A 17,270-nucleotide genomic window follows, 5' to 3' on the forward strand; every position below is an offset into this window, starting at 1 on the left:
GTAGGGCTTCCCTGGTGGCGCAGTGGTTAAGAATCCGCCTGCCAATGCAGGGGACACGGGTTCGAGCCCTGGTCCGGGAAGATCCCACATGCCGTGGAGCAGCTAAGCCCCTGCGCCACAACTACTGAGCCCGCATGACTAGAGCCCGTGCTCCACAACAAGAGAAGCCACCGCAATGAGAAGCCCAAGCACCGCAACGAAGAATAGCCCCTGCTCGCTGCAACTAGAGAAAGCCTGCGTGCAGCAACGAAGACCCAATGCAGCCAAAAATAAAAATAAATTAAATAAATTAAAAAAAAGAATATATGTAGGACGTACTCCTAAGAGTGGAATGTCCGTGGTCAATGGACACGTCCTTAGGTAGAAGATGCCAGATGGCCCTCTGAAGGGGCAGGGCTGATGTACACACCCATTGGTGTACACACCCTTATTCCCTTCACAGTACAAGAATGGTGTCATACCTTTCCCTCTTTGCCAGTCTAAAAGGTTAAAGTTGTATCTCAGTGTAGGTTTCAATTTGAATTTTTCTTATTTGAGCAAGGTAAAAAATAAATAAAAATCTGTATACCTTTAAGAACCTTCAGTGTTTCTTTTCTGTGCACTGTCTTGTTCACAAACTGCCCATTTTGCTTTTGGATGGTTGGTTTCTTAATTAATTTGCAAAAGCTCTTCATTATTAAAGGAAATTAACCCTATATTGCAAACAACTTTCCCAGTTATTATTTTGTCTTTGATTTACATATGGTGTTTTCTGGCTTGTATATATATTGTTAAGTAGTTGAATCTTTCTTGTATGCCTTCTGTGTTTTATATCATTCTCAGAAGAGCCTTACTTATTGTTGTGATTATAAAAATAAAAACTTTCCTCCATCTTTTTCCCTAGTACTTTTTTCCCTAAGCCAATTTAATGGTTGGTCATTCCAGCCTGCCCCCTGACTCAGCCCAACTGTGGATAAATCAAAGTTCCTTCTGTAAAAAAAAAAAAAAAAATTAATGAGGAATTCAGTAGTGACAGCTGTCTCTCCTAAGGAACTGGTGAGGAATAAGCGATTAAAATGTTGAAATTAACTAGTGTACAATAAAACCTACTGCTGACTGAGATACAATTCCTTATCAGTAAGTGTACGTACTTTTGGAACTTGGGTTATAACAGATGAACAGACAGTCTCACAAACATAGGGTGGAGAAGCTAGGCCAAAACTGAAAGGTATTAAGCTTCGTCTGAATATAAGTTTTGGCTTTAAAATAAAAATATAATATCCAGCACTGGTAATTGATTGAGAAAATAAGCTTCTTTTCACAATATTGATTCTGATTTCCTTCCAATGCACATTTTGAGAAAGCCGATAAGGGTGTGGATTAAAGGGGTAGAAAATGTCATCAACTGATAGACGCAGACTTTTCTGAATGTTGAGACACTGTGTCTCAGGAAAAAAAAGAAAAGCCCACTGCACGTCCTCTATGAGGCAGTCTCACAGAATGTATTCTAAAGTTTGGCTCACGTACGCATCCCTCCTATAAAACGGCCAGCATCCTGAGGGATGATTCCTGTTGTGTTTTGGGGGGTGTGTGTGTGTGTGTGTGTGTTTTCTTTTCTTTTTTATACTATTTTGAAAGGTTACTTTCCATTTACTGTTATTACAAAATAACAAAATGGATATATTCCCCATATTGTACAATGCAACCTTGAGCCTATCTTATACCCAATAGTTTGTACCTCCCATTCCCCACCCTTATGTTGCCCCCACATTGGTAACGACTAGTTGTTGTTGTTGTTGTTTTTGCGGCATGCGGGCCTCTCACTGTTGTGGCCTCTCCCGTTCTGGAGCACAGGCTCCGGACGCGCAGGCTCAGCGGCCATGGCTCACGGGCCCAGCCGCTCCACGCCATGTGGGATCTTCCCAGACTGGGGCACGAACCCGTGTCCCCTGCATCGGCAGGCGGACTCTCAACCACTGCGCCACCAGGGAAGCCCTGTTGTTGTTTATTTTTTAACATCTTTATTGGAGTATAATTGCTTTACAATACTGTGTTAGTTTCTACTGTATAACAAAGTGAATCAGCTATCATATACGTATATCCCCATATCCCCTCCCTCTTGTGTCTCCCTCCCACCCTCCCTATCCCACCCCTCTAGGTGGTCACAAAGCACCGAGCTGACCTCTCTGTACTATGTGGCTGCTTCCCACTAGCCATCCATTTTACGTTTGGTAGTGTATATATGTCCGTGCCACTCTCTCACTTTGTCCCAGCTTACCCTTCCCCCTTCCCATATCTTCAAGTCCATTCTCTACATCCGTGTCTTTATTCCTGTCCTGCCCCTAGGTTCTTCAGAACCGTTTGTTTTTTTTTTTAGATTTCATATATGTTAGCATACGATATTTGTTTTTCTCTTTCTGACTTACTTCACTCTGTATGACAGTCTCTAGGTCCATCCACCTCACTACAAATAACTCAATTTCATTTCTTTTTATGGCTGAGTAACATTCCATTGTATATATGTGCCACATCTTCTTTTCCATTCATCTGTTGATGGACACTTAGGTTTCTTCCATGTCTTGGCTATTGTAAATAGAGCTGCAATGAACATTGTGGTACATGACTATTTTTGAATTATGGTTTTCTCAGGGTATATGCCCAGTAGTGGGATTGCTGGGTCATGTGGTAGTTATATTTTTGGTTTTTTAAGGAACCTCCATACTGTTTTCCCTAGTGGCTGTATCAATTTACATTCCAACCAGCAGTGCAAGAGGGTTCCCTTTTCTCCACACCCTCTCCAGCATTTACTGTTTGTAGATTTTTTGATGATGGCCATTCTGACTGGGGTGAGGTGATACCTCATTGTAGTTTTGATTTGCATTTCTCTAATGATTAGTGATGTTGAGCATCCTTTCATGTGGGTAATGACTAGTTTGTTCTCTATATCTGTGAGTCTGCTTCTTTTTTGTTATATTCACTAGTTTGTTGTATTTTTTAGATTCCACATACAAGTGATATCATACAGTATTTGTCTTTCTCTATCTAACTTATTTCACTAAGCATAATACTCTCCAAGTCTACCCATGTTGCTGCAAATGGCAAAAATTTGTTCTTTTTATGGCTGAGTAGTATTCCAATGTACATAGTGTGTGTTTTCATTTAGTATAGCCGGTGCCTGGTACAGGGCTTGAAACACAATGGGTGTTCCATTAACGGATGGTAAATAAATTGCTTGTGTTAAACTGTCTCATCTTTAAAGGCTACTAAAAAACACAAAAAGCATGTGTAAGTCTGTGTGTGTTGGGGAGGGAGGGTATATCAATCCCAAGATCCCAAGAATCTGTTTCCCAGACTTTTCCCCCAATAACCTGTACTCTTCAAGCTCAACTACCGTATTTCATTAATTCTACGGTGGATATTTCTTTTCACATTTTAACATCTCTGAAATAGGGATGTATCTAACAACTATAATTAGCAATGTTTTTATTGCTTTCTTAGTGGTACCTATAACAACGGTACATACATGGTTGCCATGGCATTCAACGAAATACAGAAATATATCTTAATTCTAATACTGACCTATATCTCACAGGGCCATGAAGCTTGCTAGATAAAAGCAGATGCAAAGCACCCAATGTGTTTGGGACACAATAGATACTCAGCAAACACTGGTCCCCTTTCTCCTTAATCTCCTTTCACAGAAAGTAGAGTGGTATTGCTCTTGAGTCAAAAAAGGAGAGTGTAGAGTTCAAATTCCAACATGGAAAACAGTAGCTAAGATTCACTGAGCCCCCCCTAGTAGATGTCAAGTGCAGGACTGGACATCTACAATCATTACCTCTACTATGTACACTCTATCTCACCAGATGCTTATAAGACGGCTACGATTTCAAGAAGTAGGGAACTCCCTGGCGGTCCAGCAGTTAGGACTTGGTGCTTTCACTGCTGTGGGCCCAGGTTCGATCCCTGGTCAGGGAACTAAGATCTTGCATGCCGCATATTGTGTCCAAAAAAAAAAAGGAAATATATATATATATATATATATATATATATATATATCTGTTCTTATTTTCTAGGTATATTTTGGTGGGTCGCATACCCCTGCCTTCTGACGCTATCTTACAATTCCTCGTGCACACTTCTATTATACATTTGCTTATCCCACTGAATTGTCGTTATTTGCACGTGTCTCCATCTCAGTGAGTGAGCTATTGAAAGGCACACACCTTTCTTCTTTACATAGTACCAGGAACACAGCTGGTGCTCGACAAAAGATTGTTGACTGACTGAATGAAACCTTGGAGTATGATAACAAGTAGAATGGCCTGAAATGTCATTAAAAGTCTAAAGGCTTATTCATAGACATGGCTCCTTTGTACACAATAACCACCTAAAACACAAGCATCACTCAGTGTACTCGGGCCTACTGTGTGTCAGCAATGCCTTTACAATGTCCCCTTCTCACCAACTCACAAGTTCCCCAGAGCCCACAGTCACACCCTGCAAATTAAGTAACTTGACCTGAAATGACCTTCCACACAGTGGTCACACAGAAGTCAGGGGCTCGACACACATGAGTTTAGCTAACATCTTAAGGCCTTAGGACAATAATCCCTGTTTTCTAAGAGATGATCAACTGGCAAGTTAAAGACAGATTTGAAAAGCCAAAAAGTCAACAGCTAAAGGTACAGCTGGTATTTGCCTCCACTCACCCTCGCTATATTAAATTTCTGAAAAGAGCTGGTCTCAGTCACACTGTAGATAAAGACAGCTGCATCCTGCAGCTGGTAAGAAAAAAAAAAAAAAATCACGTAGTTCCCTTTGCAGCAAAAGCAGTGGTACCGTCCTCGCAAATAGAATGCCCACTGCTCGCCTCACTGGTAGCTTCTCCCTGTTGATTATACAGAGCAAAACCACTCAATCTCCAACACAGAGTCCACTATAGTTGAGAGAGAGAGAGAGAGAGAGAGAGAGAAAACTCTGTCCCTGGGATGTAGGTTTCCTATGTGGTTTCTGGAAAGGATTAAGAATCTCTAACAAAGAATCATTCTACTACCATAGAAGTTAACCATGACAATTCTGGCTTCAGAGCCACTGGTTGGTACATTACAGTGTAGTTTTAATCTAGCTAATCGAAGGAGGGCAGGGGGGATGAGCTACCCAAACCCCCTGCCTGATCAACACCAACTCTTTTCATTTATGAATCTCTGGTCAAAGCAGGAAGCTAAAGTAACACTTTATATTATTTTAAATGCTTGTGGTTGTTTTTAATATGATCATTTCTTTTTATGGAAGTGTAGTTGATTTACAATGTTGTGTTAGTCTCTGGTGTACAGCAAAGTGATTCAGTTATACATAGATATATTCTTTTCCATTATGGCTTATTACAGGATATTGAATATAGTTCCCTGTGCTATACAGTAGGACCTTGTTGTTTATCATTTTTAAATGTACCTAAAATTCCTTTTGCCTCCCTTTCTCCAAATGAAACTATAAAGGAATGCTGGAAAATTCAAATCACCACGACTTCCGAACCTAGCCAGTAAGCATCACTTTCATTACCTCATTTTTTTTACATCCCACAGTTCAACAAGCCATTATCTGATTTAATTCTGAAAAGCACTTGAATTCCCATTTTAAATAGAAAACTCTGAGTCAGAGAAATCATTTGCCCAAGGTTTCCTAGAGAGAAAAAAACAAGTCCAAGGTGAGGGAGAAAAGAAAAGAAAATGACAGCACTGGGTAAGCCTATTTGAATATACAAAGTCCCCCCCACAAAAAAAAAGAAAAGAAAGTAAGGAAACCTAGAAATCCAGTTGCTCAATTTCATGTCCTTTTTCTGACAGCCCTTGAGAGCAGACCTGTCTACACACACACCATCACCTTTGTTTCTTCACTAGAGAAAACATCCCTGCCAGCCTAGGAACGCTCACTCAGCCAGTAAGGAATAAATATCTACAACTACTAGAATTTCCAGTTCTTGGGCACTGAACGCAGGTGGCAACTCTTGTGCTCAACCATCTACCTGTCAAGCAGTCTTGGACTTGGCTGTCCCTTCCCACCTGACACTGAGCAACCCTTGGCGTTCAGGATTTAAAGGATCCACCATGTGAGTTGGAGCTAGTCAGGAACATTCTTCCACCTCTCTTGCCTCTAGAGCCTGGGAATAACTGCAATGATTCATGGTAAACATTCACCAAGAGCTTTCTGTGGGTCACACTGACCTAATTTCACAACAACTCAAAGAACAGGCACTAAGGGTGCTCCCATTTTCTCAGGAAAAAACTGAGGCAGAGAGGTCAAGTAATTGACCATTGAGTCCCCAGTGTGATATGCTGCCTGGACAGGAATTTAACCCGGCACACGTCTCCACACTGACATCCCGCTCTGGAGCCTTAATGTCGATCAACTGTACATCCACCAATTCCCTCCTCCCTCCCTCCCTCCTGGGTTTACTCCCTTAGATTAAACATTGATATGTATACGTTTCTTCCCTTCAATGGTAAGCTTCCCTGACAGCAATGACTCTGTCCTCCTTGTCTTTGCATTGCCCAAAGTCCTCGGTATAATATTGCACACGTAATTCGTTATGTAATACAGATTTAAAAATAAAATAAAATCACATTCCCCTCCTTTGCTATTTAGCAGGGGAAACTTAAACCCACGCAAGAAAGTACCGAAAGAAAAATAACTATCAAGCTTAAGTTCTACTTTCCAGCTCACCTTCAAAAACAAAGGGCAAATAATGCAATTTATTTTAGTCAGCGGGCACTTTCCAGATGAAGAAAAACAGTTTACTGCCGGAAACCTACACCGCGTGTTCTTTAGGCCAAAGAAAAATGATCTCAGGCAGAGATGGGGAATGAAGAACAACAGAAAATATCAGTGAGCAGGTGGATCATGACTGTGTAAAACCATAATAATTGTGCCTTTGGGAGGTTTAAGAAATGTGTAGTGTTAAAACGTATGACAACAAAAACACAATACCAGAGAAGGAGAAATAGGATTCAAGTCTTTTAAGGCTGCTGTGTGGTCTGTAAAGTAGTCGAAAGTACACATTTATAAAATGGCTCATAATTTAAGTAGGCGTGTTGTAACCTCCGGGGTATCCACTAAAAGTAAAGAAAAAATGTGTAACTAAGAAGTTAAGAGGAAAAGTAGAATAATAAAGAAATGCTTTATGAACAAGAAAGGAAAGGGGGACGAGAACAGATAGGACAAATACAAAACAAATAATAAGATGGCCAAATACACGGGTAGTTACGTTAACAATGTGACCACACTGAAATTCTCTAGTTAAATGACAAAAACTGTCAGCATAGATTTTTTAAAAGCTTGAATATATGCTCCTTACAAAAGACTTTCTTGAAATTAAGCCACAGAAAAGAATCAAAGTAAAAGGACGGAAAAAAAGAGAGAACATAAAATTTGGAAGACTGTGTTAGGTTTTTGTTTTGTCTTGTTTTTTAAAGAGTTTCGGCAAAGTCCCAGTAACTTCTAAACTATTGTCCCACTGCTTTACTGCTTCTCCCAAAAGCTCATGACCAGGAAGGAAAGAATTCAGACGATTCTGGAAGGCTGGGTTCAGTTTTGATGTTGAACTTGAAAGAAGAGCAAACGGAAACACCCAGCTCATACCTCAGAGAAGGAAAGAGTCGGGGAGGTCAATGAATACATAAAACTGTATGAATGAATGAATACATAAATCCAGACAACTGAATATTATTTGGTGCTTAAAACAAATGAGCATTCAAGTCATAAACAGACACAGAGGAAGCTTAAATGCATATGACTGAGGGAAAAAGGCCAACCTGAAAAGGCTACACACTCTATGATTCCAACTATATGACATTCTGAAAAAGGCAAAACTGTAGGAGACAAGGAAAAGGTTAGTGGTTGATGTGGGAGAGAGGTGGGTAATGGGGAAGAGAGAAATAGGGAAAGCATAGAGGATTTTTTGAGCAGTAAAAGTATTCTGTATGATAGTATAGTGATGGACATATGTCATTATACATTTGTCCAAATCCATAGCACAGGTAGCACAGGTACGACACCAAGAGTGAACCCTATGGTAAACTATGGACTTTGGGTAATTATGACGTGTCAATGCAGGTTCACTCTTGGTAAAACTGTACTATTCTGGTGAGTGAGATTGATAACGGGTGAGCCTGTGCATGTGTGAGGGGAGGGAGTATACAGGAAACTCTGTAACATCCCTCTCAATTTTGTTTTAAACCTAAACCTGCTCCAAAAACTTGTTTAAAAAAAAATGCAAAGAACAGTACACCAAAAAGTAAATCTTACTGTATAATTTGTTATGCATAAATTTTTTTTTAAAGTAAGACTCTGGATGTGTTTAACTCAAAAATGGCTAATAGGCCACCATGGTTAATAATGGACCAGCTGTCCCTGAGAGAGGTAACTAAAGGGAACACCAGGGCTAATCCTTCGAGTGGAACATAACATAGGTGTTCTCAGGCTCATGAATAGGAAAAATCATTAACCATTTTAAACACACACACGGAGTCATTTTTGCATATTATGAGTCCATTAACTCCTGGGGCAAAGTCTCAAACTGTCAGCAGTACCACCGTACACACAGAACACAGGTCCACTAGAAAATGGAAACTAGGTCTCAATTATGCCCCCTGCATTTTGATTCTCTTGTTTGACTCCACAAATCTCAGAGATAAACTATAAGCAAACTGTGCAATAGCTGGCAGCCAGAAATCCATGCTCGTTGGCTGCTAAAATTAGGGTAAGAGCTGGGTCCACAACACTGCCAGACAATGATGGACATGATTAAAACATGGAACAAGAAGCTTAATACTGCCTTCTCAGCCTCCATCCTAACATACAGGCTACACTAGAACCAAGAAGAAGGCTACAAGATGTCTTGATGTCACTGTTTCTTACAAAATAAACAACAAAAAATAGATACTAGAATCTTTTGTATACGGAGGAGATAAGAGGAAGGAAAAAACTAAAAGGAACAAGAGCTTGGCACTTGGGGACTAAGGGTTTTGGTCTCTTATTCATTGACCCAGTGATTTTGGCTATAATCACTCTCCCTGACATGTAGTCTCCTCCATGGAGTCTGCACCTTTGGCCCACTTTTCCCAGCACCTAGGACAGTGCCTGGAATAAAGTAGGTGCTCCATAAACATTGATGAAACTCAATGGTACTATAAGAGAAACATACCAACGTCATTTGGTATAGACAATATTCTACCACCATCATTACCACCATTAAGAAGTACCTTAGGGCTTCCCTGGTGGCGCGGTGGTTGGGAGTCCGCCTGCCAATGCAGTGGACAGGGGTTCGTGCCCCGGTCCGGGAAGATCCCACATGCCGCGGAGCGGCTGGGCCGCTGAGCCTGCGCGTCCGGAGCCTGTGCTCCGCAGCGGGAGAGGCCACAACAGTGAGAGGCCCACGTACCCAAAAAAAAAAAAAAAAAAAAAAAAAGAAGTACCTTAAAGACTAGGCCCAAATTCTAAGTGATTGCTGAGTGTACACAGAGAGAGGAGACAGATCTGCAGAACCCGAAAGTAAAGTAAGTTTTAGGCAAATATGACCCAACATAGCAAACCTCAGCCAGTCCTCAAGGAAGAATGGATGGCGCATAAACCACTGTCTGCTTTTCCTCAATTAAAATGAGGATGGTTCCGTCTTTCAATTCAGCACAGTAAAACAAAGCCCTACCTATCTTTCCTCGTGGGCCTTTTCAGCTGTCATTTAAAAAAATGTTTTAAACCACAAAAGTAATGTTTTCATTATAGAAAATAATTTTTAAAAAATCACTTCTAATTCAACCACCTAGATTTAATAATATTAACATGTATGCATTTTCCTATGTTTACATTTGTTTTTTCTAATGATAAACCTTTGAACCCTTAACAATACATCACGATCATCCTTCCGCCTTATTAAATATTCCATTGAACCGACATCAATTACATTTTCTCTTTTTGGAGGCATTATCAAGGCGATCCAGTGGCTTATTCTCAAGCATCTAAATCCTTCTTCAAATCTACTGCTCGTCCTAGTAGTTCTTTCCTTAAAGCCAGCACTCCAAGGAAGCACAATAATGGTTTTTTTTGTTTGTTTTTTTTTTTTCCGGTACGCGGGCCTCTCACTGCTGTGGCCTCTCCCGTTGCGGAGCACAGGCTCCGGACGCGCAGGCTCAGCGGCCATGGCTCACGGGCCCAGCCGCTCCGCGGCATGTGGGATCTTCCCGGCCCGGGGTACGAACCCGTGTCCCCTGCATCGGCAGGCGGACTCTCAACCACTGCGCCACCAGGGAAGCCCCACAATAATGTTTTGCCTCTTGAGTCCCTTTGTTTGAACTGCAGCCATTTTACTCAACTGGGGGCCAAGCATCTCCCTCTCCTTTCCCCAAATCCAGCTACTCAAAGCCTCGTTTTAGTTGTGAACCATACTTAATTGAGATCATTTCGCAGAAAGTCACAAGACACTGGTGTGTGCCTTTGAATAATTACCCCCGACTCTATTAGTAAATCTCTTTTCTGAAATTCCACATTTCAAAAAAGTTAAAAATACATCAGGGGTTTTAAAGACTACCTTTAAAGTCAATTAGCACCGTTGAACTTTTATCTAGTCACTTGGATAAAAGATTCACCTGATGAATGTTTATTTCAATAATGAAGAAACACTACGCTGTTAGTATAGAAAGATAAAGGCACTTGGACTTCTTAAATGTATAAAACTGAGTCCCTTGATATACACCTGTGGTACAGAATGATAGTAGATTAGAGTGAACAGGGGGAAAATCTCTCCCTTGCACTTTTAGGTAATGAGTTTGGACCACTGGAAAAGAACACAGGCTGAATTGCCTTTTAAATTTTAAGTGGGTTTTATCAAGGCCCAAGGGCAGCGTTTCTCCTTCGGGAACACGTTACAAAACTTCAATCGAAGTCTAAGAAATATGATTCAATAGCCAAATTTGTATTTAATTCACGACCTTTCAGGGAAGCACCTTATGATTAAGGAAAGGCTAAGTAAAATGAGTTACATCATGACCATAACTACAATTTACAGAACACCTTCAATGTGTCAGGCATTTTATATACTTTATTTCCAGTCTTAATTAACCCTACAAACCTGGCTTACAACGGAGAGAACAGAGGCAGAGAAAGTTGAAGTAATGTACCCTCGGTCACCCAGCTAGTAAGTGTCAGAGCCAGGATGCCTATCCAGTGCTGTCTGACTCCAAAGCCAGGGCTCATGGACCAACGATTATAAATAAATCACACCCCCGGGTCCCCTCAGTTTCATCTGAGGCACTGATTGGACAAGCCCAAGAAGAAATATCAATCCTATCACTAAATACTGCCAGTACCACCTGCATCCTTGGGGGTACTCAGGAGTAAGACAGAGCGTTCTTAAACCACATCACAGAAAATATCGTCCGGAAGGGAAAGGGAATAGAAAAAAGTCTTCCTTCTTGCTTTTGTTCAAAATGTGTTATGCAAAATGAAACTGTAAATTGGGTAGCAAGGAATAGATCTAGCCATACAGTCTGATGCCAGAATCCACTCCAAAGGCAAAGATTCTCAAGTTTGCACATTAGAATCACTTGGAGAGCTTTTAAAAATACTGATTCCTAAAAATACTGGTTCCTAGTCCTGTCCCTAGAGATTCTACAGTGACTGGTCTACAGTGGGGTCCAAATACCAAAATTTTTAAAAAGTTCTCTAGGTGATTAATGGAAAACCATTGAGAAGTACTGCCCTAGAAGAGGGGTGTGTGTGTGGGAGTGAGACAAGAGAGACAGAACCTAGACACCGACTCTCAGTTCTTTCTCCTTATTACATATACCTGGTAAAGTCTGGAGCACAGGGGCCTAAAGGTTAGTGGGGAAGACAGACAATCCGGGCTGCATTACCTGAGCTGTATCTTCCATCAGGCCACGGATCTTCTCTACGACATCGTTGCGCCGGTGCTGGCGCAGGGCGCTAATTAACTGGGCCAGGCTGGCCTCGGGGCCCCGGATGGTCCAGTGCTGCAGTGCTGCGTAGGCCCGCTCGTGGTCCGCCGTGTACCCGTTGGAGAAAGCGGCCACCTCCCTCTCACTGGCATTGCACAGAAGCTGATAGATATCCTTCCACTGGCTTCCCACTTGGGCTGCTACAAGCTTCAGGATGTCAATACCTATACCAGACACAAAATAAAATAAAACACAAATACAGATATGTGAGGTCTTTACAGAAGGCCAATCTGTTTTAATGAACTTAAAGAAGCACGCTTTCCCATGGCTCTCGTCCGTCAAAGGGATGCAGGGCCTCCTACTGCACATGCAGGCCATCCTGGAGACTAGTTAGGTACCCTCCTGCAAATGTCACTTCCAGAACGTGGAACCAGAGGAGCAACCTGGAAGAAAAATAAATCGCCCCTAAACAATATTTTGAAAGTCAAACCCAAACAAAGTACTCAGAGTGATTCCTTTATCGTTGCTAAAAACTGGAACCAAATAAACTAGAGACTCTCAGATGAAAAAAGTGGCGACTTTATAAAATCTAGAAAAGGTAAGCCACAGGTTCACACTGCAGTGGAGTTTATCCAGCAGGGTCTGGGTAATGGGTGGTGAGAGTCTGGCTATGGTGTCTTGTATATCAACTGATGAAATTCCCAACTGATCCAGCCCAATGGGGGCATTCCTTCAGAACTTCTAACTTCCCATGCTCTAAAATCCTATGCTCAAGAGGCAACTTTCTGATCTATGTGTCAGTCTCCTAAAGTTGACTTGCACGGTTATAATGAAGACAACAGCAAAATGACAATATACGAACACTAGCTATTATCTTCCAGGTATTATTGGTATTAACATTCCAACTGCCCGGGTAAGAAAAAACAAAACAAAACAGAAAAGTCAGGCAACTTGCCCAATATCACAAAGGTAGGTGCGTTGTGTTTTGAACCCAACTCACTGGATAACGTTATAAATGGAGTCATCCTGGCTCATCAGTTACTTATAAACTCAATCAGCAGGGGTCTGCAGTCCCCAGATCTGATGAACAGAGGGTGAAAATGCCAAAATCAAATCTTGGGATTTGACAACTCAGGATAAGCACCTACCACCGACCCTCTGTGAGGTGGGGTTTTCCCTGAGTGGCACACTTTGGTGTCTTCCTCTTTAAGGTACCTTCTCTCTGCAATTACGTATTGGCTTTTCCCAAATTTATCCATGGAGTGTATATATAACCCCACAGTAAGGGCTCTGGTAGGTATCACAACAGGTGAATGAGTCTTCTGAATCAACACCACCGTATCTTTGAATGAGGCCATACTCACAAACTCAGATACCAGAGTTATTATAGTTAACAATGTCTTGGCTAACTACAGCTAACAAAGAGGATACACAATGGAATACTATTCAGCCATAAAAAAGAATGAAATAGGGACTTCCCTGGTGGTGCAGTGGATAAGACTCCGAGCTCCCAGTGGGGGGGGGGGGGGTCCGGGTTTGATCCCTGGTTAAGGAACTAGATCCCCCATGCATGCCGCAACTAAGAGTTCACAAGCCACAATTAAGGAGCTGGTGAGCCGTGACTAAGGAGCCCGAGAGCTGCAACTAAGGAGCCCGTCCGCCGCAACTAAGACCCGGTGCAGCCGAATAAAAAAAAAAAAAAAAAAAGAATGAAATAGTGTTATTTGAGCAACATGGGTGGGCCTAGAGATTATCATACTAAGTGAAGTGAGACAGAGAAGACAAATACCATGTGATACCACTTATATGTGGAATCTAAAATATGACACAAATGAACTTATTTACAAAACAGAAACAGACTCACAGATGTGGAAAACAAACTTATGGTTACCAAAGGGGAAAGGGAGTGAGGGAGGAATAAATTAGGAGTTTTGGATTAGCAGAAACAAACTACTATATATACAATAGATAAACAACAACGTCCTACTGTATAGCACAGGGAACTATATTCAGTATCTTATAATAAGCTATAATGGAAAAGAATATATATGTGTATAACTGAATCACTTTGCTATACACCAGAAACTAACAACACTGTAAATCAACTACACTTCAATTTAAAAGGAAAGTTGAAAAAAAGTCTTTAAAACATTTACTACTCAAAAAAAAAAAAAAAAAAACGGGGGGGGGTAATTCCCTGGCGGTCCAATGGTTAGGACTCTGTGCTTCCACTGCAAGGAGTACGGGTTCAATCCCTGGTCAGGGAACTAAGATGCCACAGGGTGAGGCCAAAAAAAAAAAAAAAAATGAAGTCAAGTTCTCAAGTGAAACTTGGGGAAGAAAGCAAAAGAAGAGAAGAGGAGCTTACTGTGATGGTTAATTGAATTTTTCAATTAACTAGAGGTTAGTTGGGCGGGAAAGAAAAAAACCTTTTTTGCTCCAATCAGTTGTTGGGGAAAATATTTATAAAATGAGCTATCAACTTTTGCCTGAGAAAAGAGCAATAACAATTCCCGAAATTTCCTTGTAAATGGAGGAATTTGTGGTTCCTCCATGGAAACCCTTCCTCTGCCACGCAATCCCATTGAAGCAGATGACTTGGAAGACTTGCGTGTACATCCTGAACCAACCCCCTGAAAATGGTTTCGGAAAGTAAGTTCCTGGTAGCAGGCTGCTTTCTTGTCAACTGTAAAAGTAGAATGCCACAGATTGAGACCCGACTGTACTTCCCACACTATTTTCCCCGGCAGTGTGAAATACACTTGAACCCGCTGTTTTCCAGTTTTCATAGCAATGTTTAGACAGATACAGAGCTTCTGATTTCAAGCAAACAGACACCTCAAAAAACAATATGTCTTATTTAAAACCCCGCAGGTAACTTTCAGAAGCAAGCCAGCTCTTTGTGGTTGGTGTGGTCGATTCTTCCAAACACCAAAAGGCTTCTTAGCCCCCGAATCTTAATTTAGGTCAAGTTAACGAAGGCCCACAGTGTCTTACATGGAAACATGACTGTTTTCTTGTATGTGGGCCCTTTGCTCAAATCTTCGTAGTGCCAGTGACAGTGCGGCTTTGGGCAAACCACTAACTGTCATGTTCATTTCCTCATTTGTACAATGGAGATACTCAGTGTGGTCCCTGGGGATGAGCTGATTAACATTTTCTATAGAGTGGATTTATTTTTGGAAGTACCCCATCATTATAAATGTTCCATACACTGGGCACTACAACTTAAGACTAAATGCATTTCTGATGGAAACACACAGGCTTTATAGAGTAATTACAGAGTTTAAAAGGCTTACGCTTAACAATAGCTCCTTCTTCCAAAAGCCAGTATTTATACTTTTTTTCTGCCACAAAATTAAAAAAAAAAAAGGAAAACACGAAGAATGGGTGCAATGAGATTTTCCTTCAACTAAAATTGACTGGAGGCTAAATTTTAGGTCCACGAATCAGGTTTCACCTTATTCTTTTACTATGTAAACATGGAGTCAACTTTTGTGAACCAGCCTGGATCAACAAGGTTCCTCACCACGGGCCCCTCCCACTTCGGAGCTGATAAATACAAAGGCAACCACTACCTCCGGAGACCCCAGCCTCTCAGCCTAGCACAGGATCACAAACCACAGCAGGAGGAGGGAAGACCAGTCTGAACCAGCCCACGACTTTGGTGTACCCTGCCCCCGACCCCACTATCGCCACCAAAGGGAAAAGAAAAACCTGCGGAATATTTCAAGAGTATTTGTTGGGCAGCCACCGTGTGTTAACTTTGTTTGCTGGACTGAAAGCCCTTGGGAGATTTTCAGACAAAGAGTTTAGCACCAAGAAAATGAAGTCACACTGATGAAGTACAAAATCTGATGGGATCTGAAAGTGCTCTTCGTTTAGAAAACACGTTTCAGGCAAAACTAAACAATACAACTATAGGGCAAAGCAGTAGAATGATTAAACTAAATTGAGATAGCTACCGTTGGGGAGGGAGCGAGATACGGTAGCTGTCCCCTACTGGATAGGTGCACAGAGGGGACTTCAAAGGTATTCCTGAGGTTCAATTTCCTAAGCTGGATGGTGGGGAAATGGGTCTTCTTTTTATTTTATTATTGTATTTGATATTTATGTTATTATTCCTTTTAAAGCTACATACATATATATAACACACATATATAGATATATTTGCATATACTTCATACCTATACATACTATGATGTGGGATACATAATTTTTTTAATGTTTAATTTAATTGGTGAGGAATCTCATGTAGAAAGGTTAGTGACTAGTTCAAGGTTGCCCAGCTAGTTAGTGGTACCTCTGTTGTGGTTAATAGGGAATATGGTATCGCAGAGGAACATTGCTATTCACTGGAATTATGCTCCTAGGGCACAGTCCACATATGAATGCACTCGGCATAGACCATGGTGTGTGTACTTCTTCCTGGCCTGTTATTACTGACCAAGCAGATGCTTGGAAAGTTTTTCTTTAGGGCTAGCAAGTGTAGTTCTTTCCTTTAAAACTAAGGTACCCTTTTTTTTTAAAAAAAGAAGGAAGTTTCAGCAAGCTTTTTCTGTACAGGACAAGAATAAGTATTTTAGGCTTTGAGAACCATACAGTCTCTGTTGCAAGTTCTCAACTCTGTTGTTAGGTGACAGCGGCCATAAGCAGTACAAATGAGCCCACGTGCTAAAGTTCTCCAACCCCTGAAACTGTAGCAATTTCAAGAGACCACAGCTAGACTGTCAAACGGCAGAAAGATTTAGAAAAGCATTGTTAAAGAAACACAAACACACACAAAGCCTCCCAAATGAAGTTCCTACCCCAATGATCAATCTCAATGTGAAATGATAGTAAAATAGAGACCAAATCTCTGCGTGGCTGGGTGCCCTACTCATCTGTCCATCAGCGTTCCAACAATTTTCATCTAGAATGGAGACAGTCACCATGTGTTGAATTAATCTAACTTGTTTAGCGTGATGCCAAATCTCTTTTTTTCTTAGGTTGAAAAGCTATACAACCATCAACGCACAGAAGTGCTGACTGATAGGCAACGAGCTTAACTTCCCTTTTCTTGTGATGGCAGGTCCTGGAGCTCTGGAGAATGGCTGAAGTTTCCAAAGAAGTCATGACGCAGCCAAGCCCTATAAACCAGGGGCTGTACTTGCCAGGGGCTGTGTATGCGAAGGTGGTTCTGGCACCAGGGAAATGGCTTGTGACTTTTAAGATGCAGGTAGTAGAAAGATCATAAACTTGCTAATCCCAAGATACAGTTTCAAACTCCATGACTTGTAACTTGTGTGACATGGGGCAAATGACCTCTAAGATTTCGGTGTACTCACCAGTAAAACGAAAATA

At 41.3% G+C, this 17,270-nt stretch overlaps 1 protein-coding gene across 1 annotated transcript in view; it reads right to left on the reverse strand.

Moving 5' to 3' along the window:
• TNFRSF21 (TNF receptor superfamily member 21) overlaps positions 1–17,270 on the reverse strand; it is a 66,205-nt gene that overhangs the window by 14,408 nt on the left and 34,527 nt on the right. Inside the window, exon 4 of the mRNA XM_032648978.1 lies at positions 11,886–12,151. Within this exon, the coding sequence (XP_032504869.1) occupies positions 11,886–12,151 (266 nt within the window). The remainder of the gene's footprint in view (positions 1–11,885; positions 12,152–17,270) is intronic.

This window comes from Phocoena sinus, chromosome 11 (assembly GCF_008692025.1).
Source record: "Phocoena sinus isolate mPhoSin1 chromosome 11, mPhoSin1.pri, whole genome shotgun sequence".
NCBI classification, from domain to species: domain Eukaryota; kingdom Metazoa; phylum Chordata; class Mammalia; order Artiodactyla; family Phocoenidae; genus Phocoena; species Phocoena sinus.